The sequence below is a fragment of the Equus quagga genome, chromosome 20, assembly GCF_021613505.1.
Source record: "Equus quagga isolate Etosha38 chromosome 20, UCLA_HA_Equagga_1.0, whole genome shotgun sequence".
Classification (NCBI taxonomy): Eukaryota; Metazoa; Chordata; class Mammalia; order Perissodactyla; family Equidae; genus Equus; species Equus quagga.
In genome coordinates, this window is record NC_060286.1 from 4,455,491 (window position 1) to 4,474,155 (window position 18,665).

General features: G+C 41.9%; 1 protein-coding gene across 1 annotated transcript in view; it reads right to left on the bottom strand.

Moving 5' to 3' along the window:
- Nucleotides 1-1,434: 1,434 nt before the first annotated feature.
- SLC35F4 (solute carrier family 35 member F4) overlaps nt 1,435-18,665 on the bottom strand; it is a 231,977-nt gene continuing 214,746 nt past the window's right edge. Inside the window, exons 4-8 of the mRNA XM_046647761.1 lie at nt 18,416-18,635; nt 9,242-9,367; nt 7,153-7,345; nt 3,796-3,885; nt 1,435-1,695 (exon numbers count right to left, since the gene is read on the bottom strand). Of these exons, the coding sequence (XP_046503717.1) occupies nt 1,454-1,695; nt 3,796-3,885; nt 7,153-7,345; nt 9,242-9,367; nt 18,416-18,635 (871 nt within the window). The 3' untranslated portion in view covers nt 1,435-1,453. The remainder of the gene's footprint in view (nt 1,696-3,795; nt 3,886-7,152; nt 7,346-9,241; nt 9,368-18,415; nt 18,636-18,665) is intronic.

The window sequence follows — 18,665 nt, forward strand, 5'->3', positions numbered from 1 at the left end:
GAGAATATGTCCTTAATCAGGGCAAGAGATGATGGGGGCCTGGGACAGGTAGCATACAGAGAAGTGTATAGATTCAAGAAATGTTAAGAAAGAGAATCGATAGGACTTACGGTTTAGATGTGGAGGGTGAGGGAGGCAGAAGGTTCATTAGGAGGAGGCAGATTAACACGTTGATCGCTAGCTTGGGCAGCTAGTGAATGAGATTATCATTAACCTAGACAGGGAACAAGGAAGAGGACGAAATAGGTCTGGGGTGGAGAGATGATAAATTCAACTTTGGTCTTGAATTTGGTGTGAACGATGAGGCATCCAGTGAGCTTGCAGAAGGCATTTGGGTAGTCAGATCTGAAGCTCAGGGACAAATCTGGGCTGGAGATGAAGATTTTGAAGCCGTCGTTACATGGATGACATTGGAAGCAGATGGGATTCTGCAGGGAGAGAGTGTGGAGTGAGATGCTAAGAAGGCCAAAGACAATGATGACAGTGATGAGACTAGCCTAGAAAGAACCCAGAGAAGCAGCCAGTGAGGCAGAAAGAGAGCCAGGGGACTGTAACGGGATCCAAGTGACAAGAATATTTTAGGAAAAAGGAGTGGTCACTGTGTCAAATGCTGCAGAGTGGACAATAAAGTAAGGGTTGAACGGTGTCAATATGATTTTGCAAGAGAGAGGTCATTGGTGACTGGTGCATGCACTCCCAGAGGATGATTGGGCTAAAGGTGGATCGCAGTGGGTTGAAGAATGAATGGGAATGAAGGAAGAAGTGACAGCAAATATGAACAACTCTTTCAAAAAGCTTGGTGGTGAGGGACTTTAGGGATGACTGGTAACAGCTGTCCTCTCCATGCCCACTGTGCCCTTTTCAAATGTCTGCCTCATATTAGAGATATTTGTAAACTCTCATAGGCTCTTACCACTGTAAGCACATTGAAAGTACTGATGGGTCCTCTATATCTTCACACCTTCATTGTTCCTAGTGTGGGTCTTGTGGATAGAAGACACTGTTGATATTTAATTACTTTCCAGCTTTCAAGTTTAAGGTTCTTATTGGACTTACATATATACAAGGTGTGTCTCTTTTTCTTGTGGTTTCCTCTTATGCAACATTCTCTGATGGAACAAAAAGGTCTCAATTCCAGGTGAGAAATGGTAACGACAAGCCAATAACTTAACAGAATCTCATGTCTCCAGGAAATTTGGTGAATAAGGGGGAAAACCCCCAAAACAGAAGAAATAGAGCAAGTTAAAAATGTTTTAATAAAAAAATTTATTATGATTATTTATACCAGTTCCTTGATAAGCATAGAAATGTAAACTTTTATTTTGGCGTTATTTCACATATGACTTATCCAAATTCAGAGTTAATACTGTCATTTGAGTGTACTGGTAGTGAGAAAATTTTATTATATTCACAGAATATACATACACGTGCATTCAAAATGTGTCTGTCCTCTTTAAGCCAGTGGGATAGACACTGTCCCATTGGCCCTGCTCCTGCTTCGCAGGTGTACGCTGGAATCAGTGATGTCATCCACATGCTCCTCATTCTTCTTTTCCTTCAGGCTGTTGATGAATCTCAGGGTAATTTCATCCCACTCCTCAGGCAATAGCATCAGCAGAAACCCAATGCAGATGATGATGGTAGCAGCCAGGCGGACAACGTTGAACATCACCTCCTGCTTCAGGAGATCCGCAGCTAGGGCAGAAACACCCAGTCAGACACAGTCTATGGCTGTTTCTAAGCTGCTTTGAAAACACATGAACAAAGTCACCGCTACTTCCAGAGATTTCCAAGTCTCCCTTGTTCTTTCAAGCTCATCTTCCTTTTTCTATTCCATTACCTATGTTGTTCCCTTCATTTGCTTTCTCTTCCTTCTGTCTATATCATACTTATCCTTCAAGGCTCACGTGATCTGATTTAATTACCTCTGCAGTTCTATTTCTTAAGACTTTCCTCTGCACACCTTCACCCTTGCCCAGTTTCACTGGACCACTGAAGATTTTTAAAATGAGCCAAGCCTGTTAATGTCTAGTTCTTTGCACATGCTGTTCTTTTAAAATGTCTTAATTGAGGTGAAATTCACATAATTTAAAATTAACAATTTAAAAGTGAATTTAGTACATTCATAATTTTGTACAACCACCACCTCCATCTGGTTCCAAAACATCTCTGTCACTTCAAAATGAAACTCTGCATCCATTAAGCAGCACCCACCCCCACGCCCTAGCCCCTGGCAACCACCAATCTGCTGTTTGTTTCTATGGATTTACGTATTCTGGATATTTTATCTAAATGGAATCACACAACATGCAACCTTTCATGCCTGGCTTCTTTCATTAGCATCATGTTTTCAAAGTTCATCCAGGTTGTAGCCTGTATTAGTATTTTACTCCTTTTTGGGGCTGAATAATATCTCATTGTATATATCGCAGTTTGTTTATCCATTCATTAGTTGACGGACATTTGGGTGTTTCCACCTTTTGGCCGTTGTGAGCAGGGCTGCCATGCACTTTCACACGTGTCTTTTTGAGTCCCTGTTTTCATTTTTTGGGGTATGTACCTAGCAGTGGAATTGTGGGTCATGCACATGCTGTTCTCTTTGCACGGAATGCCCTTCCTCCTCATGTCCACATCATCCAGCGAAACCCTCGTTAGGTCTCTCCCTTTAGACTTCTTGCAGGAAGCCGCCTTGGATGCCCCTCCTGTGTGCTCTCAGAGCATTCAGTCCATCCCTCCAGCAAAGCAATTCTCTCTCTATGCTGTAATTACTCATTTCCTTTTGTCTCCCTCTCTCTACTACATGGTCCTGGGAGCAGGGAGTGTGTTATTCAGGCGGCATCTATCAACAATGTTAGCACAGTTCCTGGCATACACCAAGCGCTCAGAATGAATGAATGAATGAATCCATGGATGAATGAATGAATTTCTTGATAACTCCACTCCTCCCTGATGTTCCTTTCCTCTGAATATCTTATAGTCCTTGGAGTCTGTCTCCCACAATTTGGCATTTACTAATAAATTACTTTGTAGAGTTCTGTTATTTCATGTATGTTGGTCTTGTTTTCCAAATTCAGTGAAAGCTTCTTATATAATGCCACTTTTTTTTTCCTGTCTCTCCTACAGTCCTGATCACATAGTAAGTGCTCACTAAACATTTGCTGATTGTCCTGGGGCAAAGAAAGGAGATTACCTAAGACTTGGAAACATTGAATTTTAAAGTTAGAAGGACTGTACAGTCACCTAGATAACCCACTTTCATTACTTGTTCCACTGACAGCTTTCACTAGAAAGATTATCCTGGAAAAATAGCTTCTCCCCTTGTCCCCGAAGTGAGTCAAACTGCTCTTCCTATATCTGTCCCAGAGGGCCATCTGCTCTGCCCCTGGGAGAAGCTTCTGCAGCTCCCCATGGATAGTCTGATGGGGAGCCAACACCCTGTACATTTCCACACTTTCATTAGTGACGTTTACTTGCGAGTCCTATGCTGGGATGCCTTTTGTTTCCTCGGGACTTCCTCTAAAAATACCACAAAATTAGGTTGTCAGGGAGATTACATGAAGCCCAAATGATACATTTGGTGTTTAATTCTGAAAGCACGACCAAGTGAAAACAGTGTTTGTAGCTGCAAATTTAAAATCTGCTGCATAGTTATTCTGTTGTCTGCCACCTTCATGATATTTAAAAACATCTTCCCAGGCAAGGGACATAATTCACAACTGCTCAAAGAAACAACTGAGGGTGTAAAACAAACACAAGCAGGAGACTTACTGTGCACGTGTCAAACCGTACCCGTACCTGCGTTTCCAGGAACGCTGAGCACTGTCCCAATGGAGATGAGGATCGGGTACGTCAGCACCACGCCCACGTTCACCAGGATGTTGAAGGCTATAAAGTAAAGGAGGATGGACAGGATGAAGGGACTTGGTAGGCTAGGCTCTTTTCTTCTTAATGTAAAAGAATCAATGTCTTCGTTAAACATGCCTTCTGACTCTTTGCACCTTTGGTCAATTAATCCTCTAATTCTGGAGATGGATGCAAGCATTATCGCACCTGAATAAGGCGTAATCTTTTTTTCCTCCTCTGCCACCCTGGCTTCCCTAATCTCCTGCCAATTGGCTGGCAAAGGGGTACGGAGGAAATGCAAAGAGGTGAAATAATCACTTCACTTCACCACTTGTTAGCACTATAAAGGTAGGTTGGGGCCAGCCAGAAGGCGAAAGCAGGCAATCGATTGAATCTGGGCTTTATCAGTTTGTTACTTTGCGATATTATGCCATTTTCCCGCATGACTAAAAGGCTCTAGTGTTACTGCCTAAAGGAAGTTCTATCCTATGCTGGACAGCCTATGCCTTTTCATCCTCTTCTCTTGTGATGAGCATCACATGGGCTCACAAAGGTGTGTTCAATGTAATTCACCGACCCCCAGGAGCCTTTTCCACATCCTGATTTGTGGCAGGACCACAGAACCAACAGAAGGTGTAACTTGATACCCCTTAATTAATATATTTGGACCTTTTTGGTTAAATATAAAGTTAGTTAAAACAATCATCTGCCCTCTACAAAAATACAGATTTTCAAAAAGAAAAACAATTGTAAATTACATAGCATTACTTTAACAGATTTCAATCCAATGTTTTTAGGGGTCAGAGAGATGAGTGTTAATAACTACAAAAGGTCCTCAGTTCAGAGAGGATTTCTATGGAAATGACTCAACTACATTGCCCATATCTGTGTAGAACCAAAGATAGTTCTAGAACAATTCTGGTTAGGACAATGTCTATTCTTCTCTTGTTATCCATGGTTCTTGCTTTACTTCAGCTCTCTAACTTAGTTATCTGGAGTCACTTGAGCTTGGTAGTTAGAGACAATTGAGCTTGGTAGTTAGAGACAATGGGTTTGACTTCCACAAGATTTGGGCTCCTTCATCATTTTCATACAATAGTAGCGGCAATCAAGCGAGAGGGGCTTCTAAGTTAATAACTGCTCCTCCTTCAGGGCAGGGCTGCAGTGGGCACCTCCACTCTCTCCTCAGATCCCTGAAAGCAAATACGGCACATTCTAACACGTCAGGGATTTGATAAATGCAGCACAGACTCTGCTCAACACCCCATCTGTGATTTGATTGGCTGGACTGGAGATTTTAGCAGATTGAATGAAAGTATTGGTACTCGGGTGAGAACTGAGACCTTCTCACTCAATAAGAATCAGGGGGCTTTACCAAAATGTGTTGTCTGTTTTTCCTTAGTTCTTTGGATGGAATACTTACATTCTCTTTTGACAACCTAAGGACAAGAATATATCATTCAACATGCTATCTGTGGCCTGGGGCCCAGCCCGAGTTCAAGTGGGACTCAAATAAGTCAGCTGAGTGGATGAGGCCGACCTGCATTTGGGCAAAGGCACTGCCTGAAAGGCCAACCTGAGAGGAGTGAGGCAACGTGAACCTCAGCAAATAGAAGCTGTAGTTACGGAGGAGCACTGAAGGTTGTGAAAACCAGGGGGTGTGACCCAGTCAGGAAAGAGGCTATCTCCTCATTGTGTCAGACAGCAGCTTTGGCACAGTGAGGACTGTAGGGCCCTGGGGTGGGCCTGGTGGAGCGGCTCTCATGGAGTGTGCAGACCACGCTGCTGGTGGAGAACTCCAGTGTCCAGCTAGCATGGTGATGCCCAGCCTGAGCAGGCTTGCTTAGGAGCATGTATTAGACTCGCCAAAGGATACACGCGGGCAGAGGGCGACTGCGGTAAGCTGGAGATCACGTGAACACAGCTGGGGCCAAGAGCCAGTGAAATTTTGGTTATGCTTGTTCCCAGTTACATTGTTTTTGGCCAGGAAATTACTAGGCATTTTTAATTAGGATGTTTTAGTCTTACGGAAACAGGGCTATTGGTTTCTATCAATTCAGCAGAGGTTATGAGGGGTCATAACCACATATTTTTGGGCTTCAGAAGTAGAACTCAAAGGACTAACAATTAGCATTTGATCCTTCCCTTGAAGGTTTCTTGTCTCGTGTAAGACCTCCCCTTACGTGCTGAGGCCAGAGTAGAAAAAGGTGACTCAATGCCTATGTGGGAATGCAATAAGGGCATTTTTTTCTCCCAGGAATTGCAGTGCTGTTTCAGATTATGTTTCGGATTACGTCACATTGATAAAGAAGGTCAACTGAGGGTTGGCAGAGGTCCTGCAGGTTGAATGTGGTGGGTAAACGTGGAACAGGCAGAGGGGGCCATCCTTAGGAAGTCTGAGGAAAGAGGAGCAGAGCGAAAATGATGCGATCCTGAGTGAAGAGACGCTGAGTCACTGGGTGGTGATTTTTGTTTGACTGCTTGGTGAGAGAAGAGCAGGCTTGTTATTTTTCAGTTCCTCTCACATCAAGTGACAGCGACAACATAGTTGAAAGGGGGAGCCCCCTGGTTGCTCAGGTGAAGCAGACAGCCCCAGAGTTATGGGGAGTTTGGAGACAGGACATTAAAAAGACTCCAGGTGACTTTTTACTGGTCGTCTACTAGGTAGGCATAGCCTCCTTATCAGGCATAGCCACCAAGTTCACTCTGCTTCTTCCCTTGCTTAATGAGGGCTTCCTATCTCAAACCTGTGCTCCACACACGGCCACAGGAGGCTGTTTAAATGCACATGTGAGCTTGTCACCTCCCTGCTTAAAGATTACTAAGTGGATTTTAAATCCAACCCCCTCAACATGGCTTTCCAGGCCCTTCACGACCTGCTTCCCTCCTGAATGTCATCTCCTACTTCCCTCCCCATTCTCCCTGCGCTCAGTGCTCCAGCCATTTGGATCCACTTCGAGTTGCTTGAATATACCATTCCCTCTCTCCCTCTGCGTGACGTACTGTGCATGGAACACAATAACATCATACAGTCCGTCATGCAGAATGGACAACGCTGCTCGGAGACCACTGGTGATGAGAGTGGCCTGGGCCTCCGGCTCACACCTTAACTCATGGGAGACATACCAGTTGGATAACTCTGATCTAATCAAGAAATAGCCTACAAAGAACCTTCTCACCATTAACCAATCTTAGGTAAGTTTGGGAAATAGAGGACAGAGGTACCTGAGGGAATAATCCTACTATGATAATTTAAACCAAGAAAAGGTGAGTGACAAAGGGAATGGAAGGCAAGTTGGGACCACTTACTCAGCCACAGCCCTGCCATCCCACAGAGATAGCCCCACGGCAGAGCTGCAAAAGAGGACCAGTGCTCCACCTTGGTGAAATACAAGATGACCGGGGTGAAGGAGATGAAGATCAAATTGAAGAAACCCAAAGTGGAGACAAAGTGTGCGGCTTCCCCAAAGTTGGCACTTCCAAGAAACATCTTAAACAAAACCTGGAATGGGAAAGAGACTCTTAAGCCACACAGTTGGAGAGCTGGGTCAGAAAGGTGAGTTCTATTCCTCTACACAGTGAACTCACCAGCCCAGAGCTAATCCTCCATTTCTCTTACTCTGCCATCGCCATGGCACCTAATGCATTGTTGAGATAAGGAATTAAAAAGCCCTGTAGCCTTCATATGAGCGAGCAAATGCCAGAAAATGAACTCCTTATGGTGTTGAAAACTGCTGGGGGACCGTACACTGTGTCAAGCACCACCATCAGTGAGGGGTATGGGTGAATGATAAATAAGAGTGCAGACAAGCCCAGAAAAACTTCTAGGATTGAGATGCCATCAATTCTTCCCTTCAAGCATGGGATTCATTTCACCCTTATTTTGACAGATACTGGAAAATAAATTGGACAGGGAGAGCCTGCCATTATTTTGCTGAGAGAAATAATAATGATGCTTTGGATTTATCAACGCTTTTATCTCTGAGCTTAAAATATTTTCACAAATACTATGTTTATTCTCTAGATTAAAACATTTTTTTCTGGATTATAAATCTGTGTACAGAGAAAAATGACAAGGATATGTGAACGGCTCACCTACAGTCACACATCAGGCTGGGGAGGAGTCAGGTCTCTAGTCCATATTTCTTGGCTTTTTAACCCCTCTGCTTCCTATATTAATCCTCGAACAATGTAGGATGGAGCAGATCTTTTCTATGGTGCACATATGATTTTGTGCATGTCAGCAAATATTACCACTCCCAGAGTGAATACATCTGTAACATGGTCAGGAGAATTCTCTCTATAACATAGCCATCCCAGTCACATAGCAATTCCAGTTATTGCTTTCAATTTCAACTGAACTTGTTATTTTTTCTCTTGAGAGACTTAATCAAGAGAGCCGAGCACATGCTAGTCTTTGGTCAGATCAGACATGTCAGTGGAGTCTCAGTTGGGGGCAAGTTAGACACTAACGGCGATTGAGTGAACACTTGTCAAGCTTGTCACAGAATCAATGGGCCAGGAAATGTCAATATGGATATAGACTCAATGCCCTCTGAGCTGCAGTGTTGGTGAATAATCAGAACAGGCATCCAGGAGGGATGCAAAGGGCATTTTCTGCCTTTCAGAGAGCATTTTCTCATTGAAACAGCGAGAGAGGTGAAAGTGGAGCAGGCCTTTAGCTACATCCAGAAAGTTGGCTCTGAAAAGTGGAGCTTTAGGGAATAACCTTTTAGATCTGCTCTGTTAGTACTCACTTCTGAAGTCAGGGGCGATGACTCTGAATAGAATGTTCACTGATGACAGGCAGCTCCAGTGGAGAGAGAGCAGTGAGTACACAGTGCAGACTCAGAGCACCCATCAGAGAGGAGAAGGGCCTCTTTGTTTTGCCCATAACATGAGCCCCTGTGGCAAGGGGTTAACATGTAGCAAATGCTCAGCTCTCAAGGTTGTTCATTATTTTGAACACCTCATTGGAGTTAAAATAATGACCATGGACAGTTAAAGTAAAGAAACATCAAGAGAGGAGAGGTCTTCCTCAGCCCTGCTACAGCTGCTCCATGGTTTGTGAGGGGCTGGGGCTGGAGCGCAGGCTTTGGGGTTGGCCAGAGTTTAAATCCAGGCTCTATCACTTCCTGGCTGTATGACCTTGGGCAAATTACTTAGTCTTTCAAAGCCTCGGTTTCCTCATCTGGAAAGCGAGGATGGTTACCTATGCTTCATAAGGGTGTGTTAACACAGGTGAAAATTTCTGGTAAGTGTCCGGCGTGCAGCAAGTACTCATTATTATTTAAACTATCTTATTTTTTTCTAGCAAAGATTTTCTTTGTCCTTCCTTACTTTATTACTTGTCTAAGCTACGAATGACAGTTAACTGCATAAAAAGTGCACAGCATACCTTATATAACGCAGAAGTAGAGGCTGAGCCCACGGCAAATGCCACTCCGACGATGGAATCAGTGTGGAAGTTATCTGCATACGCCATCATGACGATGCCCGTGATCGCCATTATTGCGGCAACTATCTGTCGAAGAGAAAAGCAAAGAAATAAAAAAATTGATGCTTTCATATCCTAGAGCAAGCAATTGAAGACTTCATGAGAGTCGTTAAATGCTTCCTCAAACCCAGCTACCTCCTATACATCATGTTTAAATGTAGGAAGGGTCAGTTTTAACAAGAAATCAGTATGCTCATGAGACCTCCAGTCAGAGAACATAAAAGCAGCTCACACACTAATTGAGGGCTAGTAATTTTCGTTTAGCTTTTTATCTCAACTTCCTAGAGATTAATACCCATATTAGTGAAATAAATTTAATAGGAAGTCACTTCTAAGCATTTTCATCCGTACTGTATTCTCTTTCTTCAAACAATTCAGCATACATTTTAATGAGCTCTTTAGATCAGTGCATGTGTCTGAAGCTCTCCACACAAGCAGGACTTGACTGGGGAGACACCATATTGACGCAGCTAAGAGGCAAATTTCAGGCCAAGGGGAAAAAAAGTGAATAATCTCTCAGAGTGATCCATAAGGCGTGAGCCGAGTTTGCACTGTCACTTGGAATGTCAAATGGAGGCCAGTTCTTCTTTTTGTTTACATGCAAATTAAACCACAGAAAGATAATTTCATTCAATTAACTGCATAACTGAAATATTCATAATTTGATTGAAATATTAATGGTTTACTGTAAATTGACATGATCCTTGGTATATTCAAAACAGGAGCCGCTCCCTTAGTGAAATGCTGCTTTGAATCTATTTCTTTAATTATCTTGAACTGGTTCTCCTGGAAAACAGGTCAAAGCTACAGTACATGTAAGATAACCCTGGGATAGGGAACAATAAGTCACTTCCTAGTGAAATAGTCTCATTGACTTTAAAATCTACACAGACCTTTGTGAGAAATTTAAACACACATGGCCATTAATTTTGTTAGGCTTCAGTTCTGAGTATTCCCCAGTAAGTCAATTCCTCTGTAGATAGCTTTTTGACATATGTGATTTTTGGGGGGCTCTTGCGAACATTATCAGCGAAATATTTATGACAGCAAACTCTAGATCTTTAACACATAACTGTAGACTCGCTCCAGGCCAGTGCAAAGTGTGATAACAATGACACACATAATTTAGATGCTGCTAAAGCAATTGTTTTGTTAATGACCACCAAAAGCAAGCGCACAGTTGGTTTCAGAGCCAGCTCCATACTAAAGCGTCTTTTATGAAAAACAGCAGGAGTACTTGAGAACAGACGCTGACATGTCAGCAGTGAAAAACTGTCTTCATAAAGCCTTCTCCGGGGCGGCTGCTTGATGGGAGGCGTTTCTCTTGCTGAGTGCATATCCATCCTCTAAAGCTGCCAGGCGTGCATTCTAGTCAGACTCTGCCTCAAACTATAGGGAATGGAATTTAATACACACACTATGAAGTCGCAAAGGAATTTTCCAAACAAGAAGTAATAGACTCATAAATAAACATGGCGAAGGGGTTATCTAGCCCTGGAAATTACATAGGGGTTATCATTTTCTTTGATTTGGGGATTTACGGTTCAGCCAGGGATTTGCAACAATTCTTTGGGCAGTCTGATTTCAGAGAAATGAAAGGGCACATTAGACACAGGCATTTTCTGGCTTGTTTTTGTATTTCCATAACTCTCATGGGTTACAGTATTCAAGTGTGCCAACAGGTTTCCCTCATAAGACTGACCTTGTAGGATAGTAAATTTAAATTAATATTTGCTTTCTTTTGGGCAAGCATCAGTTGTATTTTCTTGGTCAAATAAACAGTTTGTTTCTCCAAGACAGGGTTAATAGAACGCAGTGTTAAGCCTAATGAACTTCAGCATGATGTGCTGTTTCATATTTAAAATTATTAAAATTATTCCATAATTTATAATTTCTGAGTTTAGGCAATTGTATATAATATATAATTCTGGGGTTAGGAAATTATGAAAACAAACAGCCCATACCAAAAAAAAAAAGGCAAAAACAAAAATACTGTCTGGAAAATGATGATCATTTAATACTATTAGCTCCAGGATATGGCCTTAGTCGGGAACTCGCCCTTTTCTGAGACATCCATTAGTAAAAATATATAGGCACAATATTTCGATTGTAAGTTTTCTTAAGATAGGAATTGAATATGGACAAAGATAATTTTCTAGCAATTCAACATTATAACCATGATGAGCCTCTTAAGATCTCCATTACATTTTATATTCAAGTGCTTGTGAAAATATCAGCCTAGAGCACTTGAAGTGACATATCAATTACACCAGTGTCTCTTTCAATTGCCTTCATGGAGAGAAGCATTTTTCACGTCAGGGGGCCAGACAATGCTGTTAGCTAAGTTCTAAAAGCATGAAAATCTGAATATTTGAGACGTTAGAAAAATTCTTCTCTATGGTACAAATGGTAATTTATAGGTTAATAATTTACAGGTTATATAGGTTTCCTGGGGGGAAGAGATAAGTTAAACTATTTTCCACATTTTTATTTAAATTTCACAACTATCTGATAGAACAATTCTCTAGGGCCATGTTTTAAGAAATTTTCAATATGTTTCTTATCTACACAGTTGGAACTAAGAGAAGGGAGTTCAGCTAATCTAGAAACTGCAGGAAAATGGGTGGAAGGCTTATTTGGAGCGGTCACTCAGATGATCCCACAGTGGCCCTCCTTGGCACCATTGCTTAACTGCAGAGGAAACACTGTGCAAATCTCCAGAACATGACAACCTAAACACGGATCTGAGTCACCTGCCTTTTCAGAATTAATCAGTCATCAAGGAAGTATTAATACTCTGTTTTTCTCAAAAGAAAAACATAAAATGACTCTTCTCCGGCTCAGGACACTGGAAATATGTCAGCAGGAAGCCTGTGCCTTAAATATTGTGTCAGAAGTGCTCATATTTGCACATCCTCGTGGTGACAACTACAAAAATGCTTCTGAGAACATTAGCATCCATGAGGGACTCTTCTGATGAAAACGCACCATCTCATGGCACCACCTGCTTGGATTTGGAGAAACGTGGCCTCACCACCCATTCCAGTTCCAGCTCCACAGCCCACCAGCCGTGTCTAAATAAGAAGGAAAACCCACTGCTACCATTACCTGAATCTGATCTGGGTTAGCATGTTAGTAAACCTAGTGACCATAGGAGTGCCAATGCCTCATTTTTAACTTTCTAAACCTCTCTGTCCTTTCACATTACGGTGTGCCCACCTGGGGTGAGTGTCCTGAGGAAGAAGATCTGTTTCGCCTATCATCCCAGCATGCCACTTAACGCCATCACCTGAGCCAGTTGCCTTCCTCTGCAGGCCTAGGCCCGAGAGCCTATCAGGGCCAATCAGAGGGGACCATGAGGCTGTTTGAGCCTGTTCCTAAAGCGGCCTCTAAAGGTGACCCCACTGTGCTATTTACCACCTGTGACCATGAAAGCTAGGTTTCTTTCACCTCTCAAAGAATTAGTTTGTCCAGATAAAGGCTAGAGAAGCACATGGCTTTTGGCTGATTTTGTTTTCTTGTATCTTCCTTTTTTTCCTCTTTTGGCTCAGGCCCTCAAAATCCACAAGAGCCTGGCCCTTCTCTGGATCTCCATGAGGGTTTACCAGTCTCTTTGCATTCACTGTGTTTCCCATCGACAAATGGTTTCTAGAATTATTATTCACATGACAATACCAGCTCTTAGGGTTCAGGATATTGAGATGAACCTTTAATTGCTTCTTTTTCTAATTGTAACCAAACATCTTTCCTTAATTTACCTTGTGGTTAAGTCTGTTTCTGAAGCTGGGTGGAGCATGGGGGAGCTTCATTGACTCACAGTAGACCCTTGCTTCACAATACCTACAGCTGACTCTACAATGGAGGCCCTCAAAGCTCAGCTGCCGGGGGCAGGGCTGTACTCACGTTCAAGACTAAACGTCAGCAGCTGAAGATGGGACACACATTAGTAGCTTGGCTATGAGACCTGCACTGATGATCATCCTGTTCTATCTGAGTATATTTAGACAGAGTCCATTTTCAAGGAATCATGGCTATACAGAATCTTTAAATTTATCCACATGCTACATTTAAGGTTCCATGAAGAAGAACCATCTGTCTTACTCAGACCCATGAAACTGGACAAGAGTTGAAGTGTGCGAAATGAAAGAGGTGAGCAGTCTCTAGACATTCAGATACTGTGTGTGCGTGAGGGGGATGAGGGTGATCCCCAGGACAGGTCAAAGCCAAGGGGTACAGAGCCTTAGACTAAGATTCCTACCCCCACCCCCTGCCACTCAGACACATCTATTTTTATATAAATAAAATCCATCTGAAAATGATCTCAAAGGGAAACCAGGATGGAAAAGGAAAGAAATCCCATAAGGAAAGACTGACGAGTGTGTGTGGAAGATAAAGCAGAGCTGTTGACTGCACCTTGTTAAGGGGGTTATGGATTCCTTGTGGGCATAAAATTGGCCATTACAACCCAGATTTCTCTTCTCTGTATTCATGAGTCATCTTCCCGCCAAGAGGGGAATGAAAGTGGTGAGTTTCACTACCCATCCTCTGTTACCTCCTCCAGGAAGCATGAAGATTCTGGATAGAGGATTCCGCACTGCATACGAAGGAACAGTTACTGCATAAATGTCAACGAAAGGCAAGATGGAAACAAGAGATGATCTTGAATCTTATCTAAATATGTAATATTGTCACTAATCAGCAGTAGCTCAGCTCCACAGTCCTGATTTAGAGAGCTCTGGAGCCCAATTTCAACTCAGAGAAGTGCAGTTCAAGCAATGAAAAGATTCAGTGTAACTGATATACTCTAGTTGGTCCTTGGTGGATCTTGGAAAGTCTCCAAAAGAGCCACAGTTTGGGAAGTTAACTGCATAGGGACCCAATTACAGCTAAAAAATACATGGGTGCCAAGCTGAAGGGACACGAATTTATTTCCTAAATCTGCTAAAAAAAAAATGTTGGGGTCTGCTGAACTACTCACCATCCATCAATTTTCTCTGAATGTTCAAGGAAATTTTAAATGAAAGAAAAATTTCAATTAATAATATAAAAAATAAGAGTGGGACAGGATCTGAAAGAAAGGGTTTTAACTTTCTAGTCTGACATTTACTTTTCATTGGAGCAAAACAGATGCCAGCAACAGAGAAAACACCCCAGCCAGCGGCTCATTTTCTTTGAGGAGAACATGTTTTTCTTAAAATGGTTTCTCTGGTGCTCACGGGTTTAAGAACTTTAGTAAAAAAGACAGGATCCTAGAGATGGAAAAACACCCATCTTGAAAGCTGCAAGAGTTGGAGTCTCACCAACATTTTTGCAATTAAAAAAAATATGATCTTTTAAAGAAGTTTACTAATTTCCGTGGAATGACCATACATCGGCTATAAGCAACTACTCATGAAAGAGTTTTTTTAACACATCGAAGTTTATGGGCAAATTGGTTGAAATGATTTCATAAGAGAAAACTAAATGTACGGTGCATTACTTTTTCATCTGTAATTCAATAAATAGTCCAAGGAAACAAAATATTTTTAACAAGTTATTCATAATACATAATTAGTTTTTATGTGAACATTGCTGATATTCTGGCCAACTAGTATTCCAGATAAACTCACATTTACTGATATGATAACGTCAAGCATCCCTCATTCTGCTCATACTGTTATTTTTACATGAAAAATAGAAGTAGAGAAGGCCATAGAGTTCATCTTAAATGCGATCATTCTCGTCTCAAGCAATGAGAATTATAATCCCAAATGATCTGCTTTTAAACTACCAAAGCCTTAGAAGAGCCAAGAGTATAAATTTTAATTTGATGACTGAAAGCAACCCTTCAACTATTTTGAAAAAAAGAGTAATCCAAGCAGGGTGCCATCTACAGGCTGCGCTTTAGAGTATATATGGACGTCGGCAATAAAAGCTGCATTTATGTTGTCAGTATTCTATTTGCCCTCCTTTAATTTCTCAAATGACCTAATTATACACGTTCTCAGCATGTCTCAGGAGGGAAAGAATTGCTGATATTGTGAAACAGCAAAATGCTGAATATGTTTTGGTGCTTCTCATATACCACGGCCTGATTACAGGCATCATTAAAATTACACCTTGACATTCTTCTGGAACATTGCATTAAACACTTTCTAATGTTTCACAGTAAGAAGCGGAACACTTCCTGTCATTTAAATCAAAAAATATCTGACTTCTACCAGCATGTCTGACATGATTGCTTACCATTGTGCCATTTATGATGTCTTAATTTATGTGTATACTTATTAACAAGTACTTACTGCCTTTCCTGTTAGCACCATGGAGTCGATTCCGACTCCTAGAGACCCTGTGTCCAGAAGAGTGAAACCCTGACCGGTCTTTTTGGGCCATCCTCTCACCTTCCTGCACTGTATCATTTGATCCTCTGCTGCTATTGCTGCTCTTCATGGGGTTTTCACGGCCAATATTTCTGGAAGTGGGTAGCCAGGTCCTTCTTCCTAGTCTGTCTTAGTCTGGAAGCTCTGCTGAAAGCTGTTCCCCATGGGTGGTGCTGCTGGTATGTGAAATACCACTGGCATAGCTTTTAGCATCACAGCAACAGGCAGCCACCACAGTATGACAACTGCCAGATGGGTGATGTGGTCCCCTGACCAGGAAACAAACCCTGGGCTGTGGTGGTGAGAGCGCTGAATCTTAACAACTAGACCACCCGGGCTGGCACTTATTGGCTACTTAACATTCATTCTCTCAGGTCTTATTAGTCCCAGATGCTGTGTTAGTTTCCTGAAGCTCCTGTAACAAATTACCACAAACTTGGTGACTAAAAGCAACAGAAATTTATTCTCTTACAGTTCTGGAGGCCAGAAATTCAGAACCCACAGGGCCACGCTCCCGATGGCAGCTCCAGGACAGAATACACTCCTTGCCTCCTCCAGGTTCCGTGGCTGCCCTGGCTTTCCTGGGCTTGCGGCTACTTCAATCCAGTCTTTGTCTCTGTGGCCACATCACCTCCTTCTCTTTTGTGTGTCTCTCCTATGTGTGTCTCTTATAAGGATACTTGTTATTGGATTTAAGGCCACCCAGATAATCCAGAATGATCTCCTCTCTGCAAGATCCTTAAGTTAAGTATGTCTGCAAAGACTGTTTTTCCCAAATAAGGTCACATTCACAGGTTCCAGGCATTAGGATGTGGACATTTTATTGGGGGCCAGTTTTAGAGAGGCAATGGTTTATAGCCTCTAGGCAGATTTCCTAAATCTGTGATTTCAATACAAGTTATACAGCTGAGTTTTTTTCCCTAAAAGAGCTCAAATAAATATTGAACTTCTTTTGATATGACCTCTTCCATCAGTAACTTTCATGGTTAAATGCGTTTATTCATTCTGATACAATTGATTTCTCACTGGTAAATCTAATAGTAAATGTATATTTCCTTTGGTGTTCAGAGCCACTAAAAGAGCAGAAAGGCCCCTAAATCTCCTCTCTTTCCCCCTCTTCTGACAAGGCCCTTCAAATTCTCATGGGTGATCCACGGGGGTAGTAGATAGAAAAGAGAGTGATCTCATACCCATGAGTTCATTCACTATATCTTCAAATATCTATTGATTGTCCCCTGTCTACTCTAGGAGTCAGAGGCAGAGCTGATTTCGTGGGCATATGATCTGTGCAGATGCACAGGGCTCCATGATTAGAAGGGCCCCAACCTCAGTTCAATGCTCTGCTGTTGCCATCTTGAAATTATTAATAATTTTTTTTTAACAGGGGGCCCTGCATTTCTTCTTGCACTGGGCCCCACAAATTATGTAGCCCATTCTGATGGAGCAGTGAGCAATGTTGGGAAGGTCCCTGCTCTCAAGGACTTGTCAGGGTACCTAATGCTGACAGCCAGCATCAATGGTCCACATATAGAAACATGATGCTAAGCCCTTTGGTGGTCAAATCTAAGATCAGCTGGTGGAGAGTGTGATACCACATCTGGGTATATTTTAATGATATCATGGACTGAATCACTTTCTTATCTTCTACAATGACTTTCTACTTCTTGCTCATGTCAAGCTTCAGTTTTGAATTTCTGAGCAGCATCTCCAAAGATACAACCAGAATTTGTTAATGGGCTATTTAAAAAAAGAGTTTTCAGGGTTAATGGCTATCGTAAACTCTCTCTCTAATATGGACATTAATTTCAGCATTTATGGAGGCAAGGACCCCGGAATCATTGCAAATAGAGCAATATTTTGATAGCAAAGTATGTTTCAAATCCAATCTTGGACATCTCTTTCAGAGAACAATAATTGTGTGGCGTTTATCTTCTGAGAAAAAGCTATTTATCTGGACCTTCTAAAGAATGATTTTCTCAATATTTTCATCATGGGAGCATGCCAGGTTACATGAGTGAGATCTGGCTCCTTAAAGCAGCATGGCTTTCAATCAATCTAACAGAACAAGCATACAAAAAAATTTATTTTTAAATCTATGTTACTTCTGAAAGGAATAAACTCAGAACTGAAGTGGTTGGAAGTTTAATACAGTTCAATTAAGGATTTGTACCCAAAAGGACAAGTTGTTGCTTTCAGTTCCATTTCTAGATTAGTCACACGAGATATATAGCCACTTTTAACAGCATTGTGCCATCACCAGCGACTTTAATTACTGTTTGGTAATTTTATCTGCTTACACCAATATTAATTAAATCTATCTCTGGGGGCAAAAAGAAAAAAGCACGAGGGAGTTGTCCCAACACATATTGATCGGAAAAAAGCAAATCATAATCTTTACTGTGGCTAATTTTCTCAGATTCTTCTTTCCTGAGGAAAGAAGGCGTTGATCACACCATTAATTCTAAAAAAAGAACTTATTTTCCCTTTAGTTTTAGTGCCTCCTGTTGAAATTAGCAGACTGCCCAATGAAAACAATCTCTTTGTCCTTTCATGTTGTTGTAACTGCCTGGGCATCTTAATGCATCTTCAAATTCCAATTCATACTCAGAACCAATGGGAAAAGTTTTACAGAAAGTCCATGAAACAAAGCAGCTCTCCTGACGCCCAGGATTTACGTTAAGGGCGGCCTCACGCATTGAATCAAGTGTGCCATTACCCTCACGCCCATGAACCTGTCTTTCAGCACGATCCACGACAGCAAGAAGACAAAGGCTTTGTTACAACAGAACAGAGCAGAGACATCTGTGGCTGTCAGCTTCTTTAAAGCCAGTAAATACAGGTAATTAGTCAAAGTCCACAGAATAGAAAAGGGAGCAGTTCTTTTAAGAAAGAGCTTCAACGTCAGACCATCTTCACCAAAAATCCGACTGCATTCCCTAGGAAAGAAAAAGAGGTTAATAGTCAGG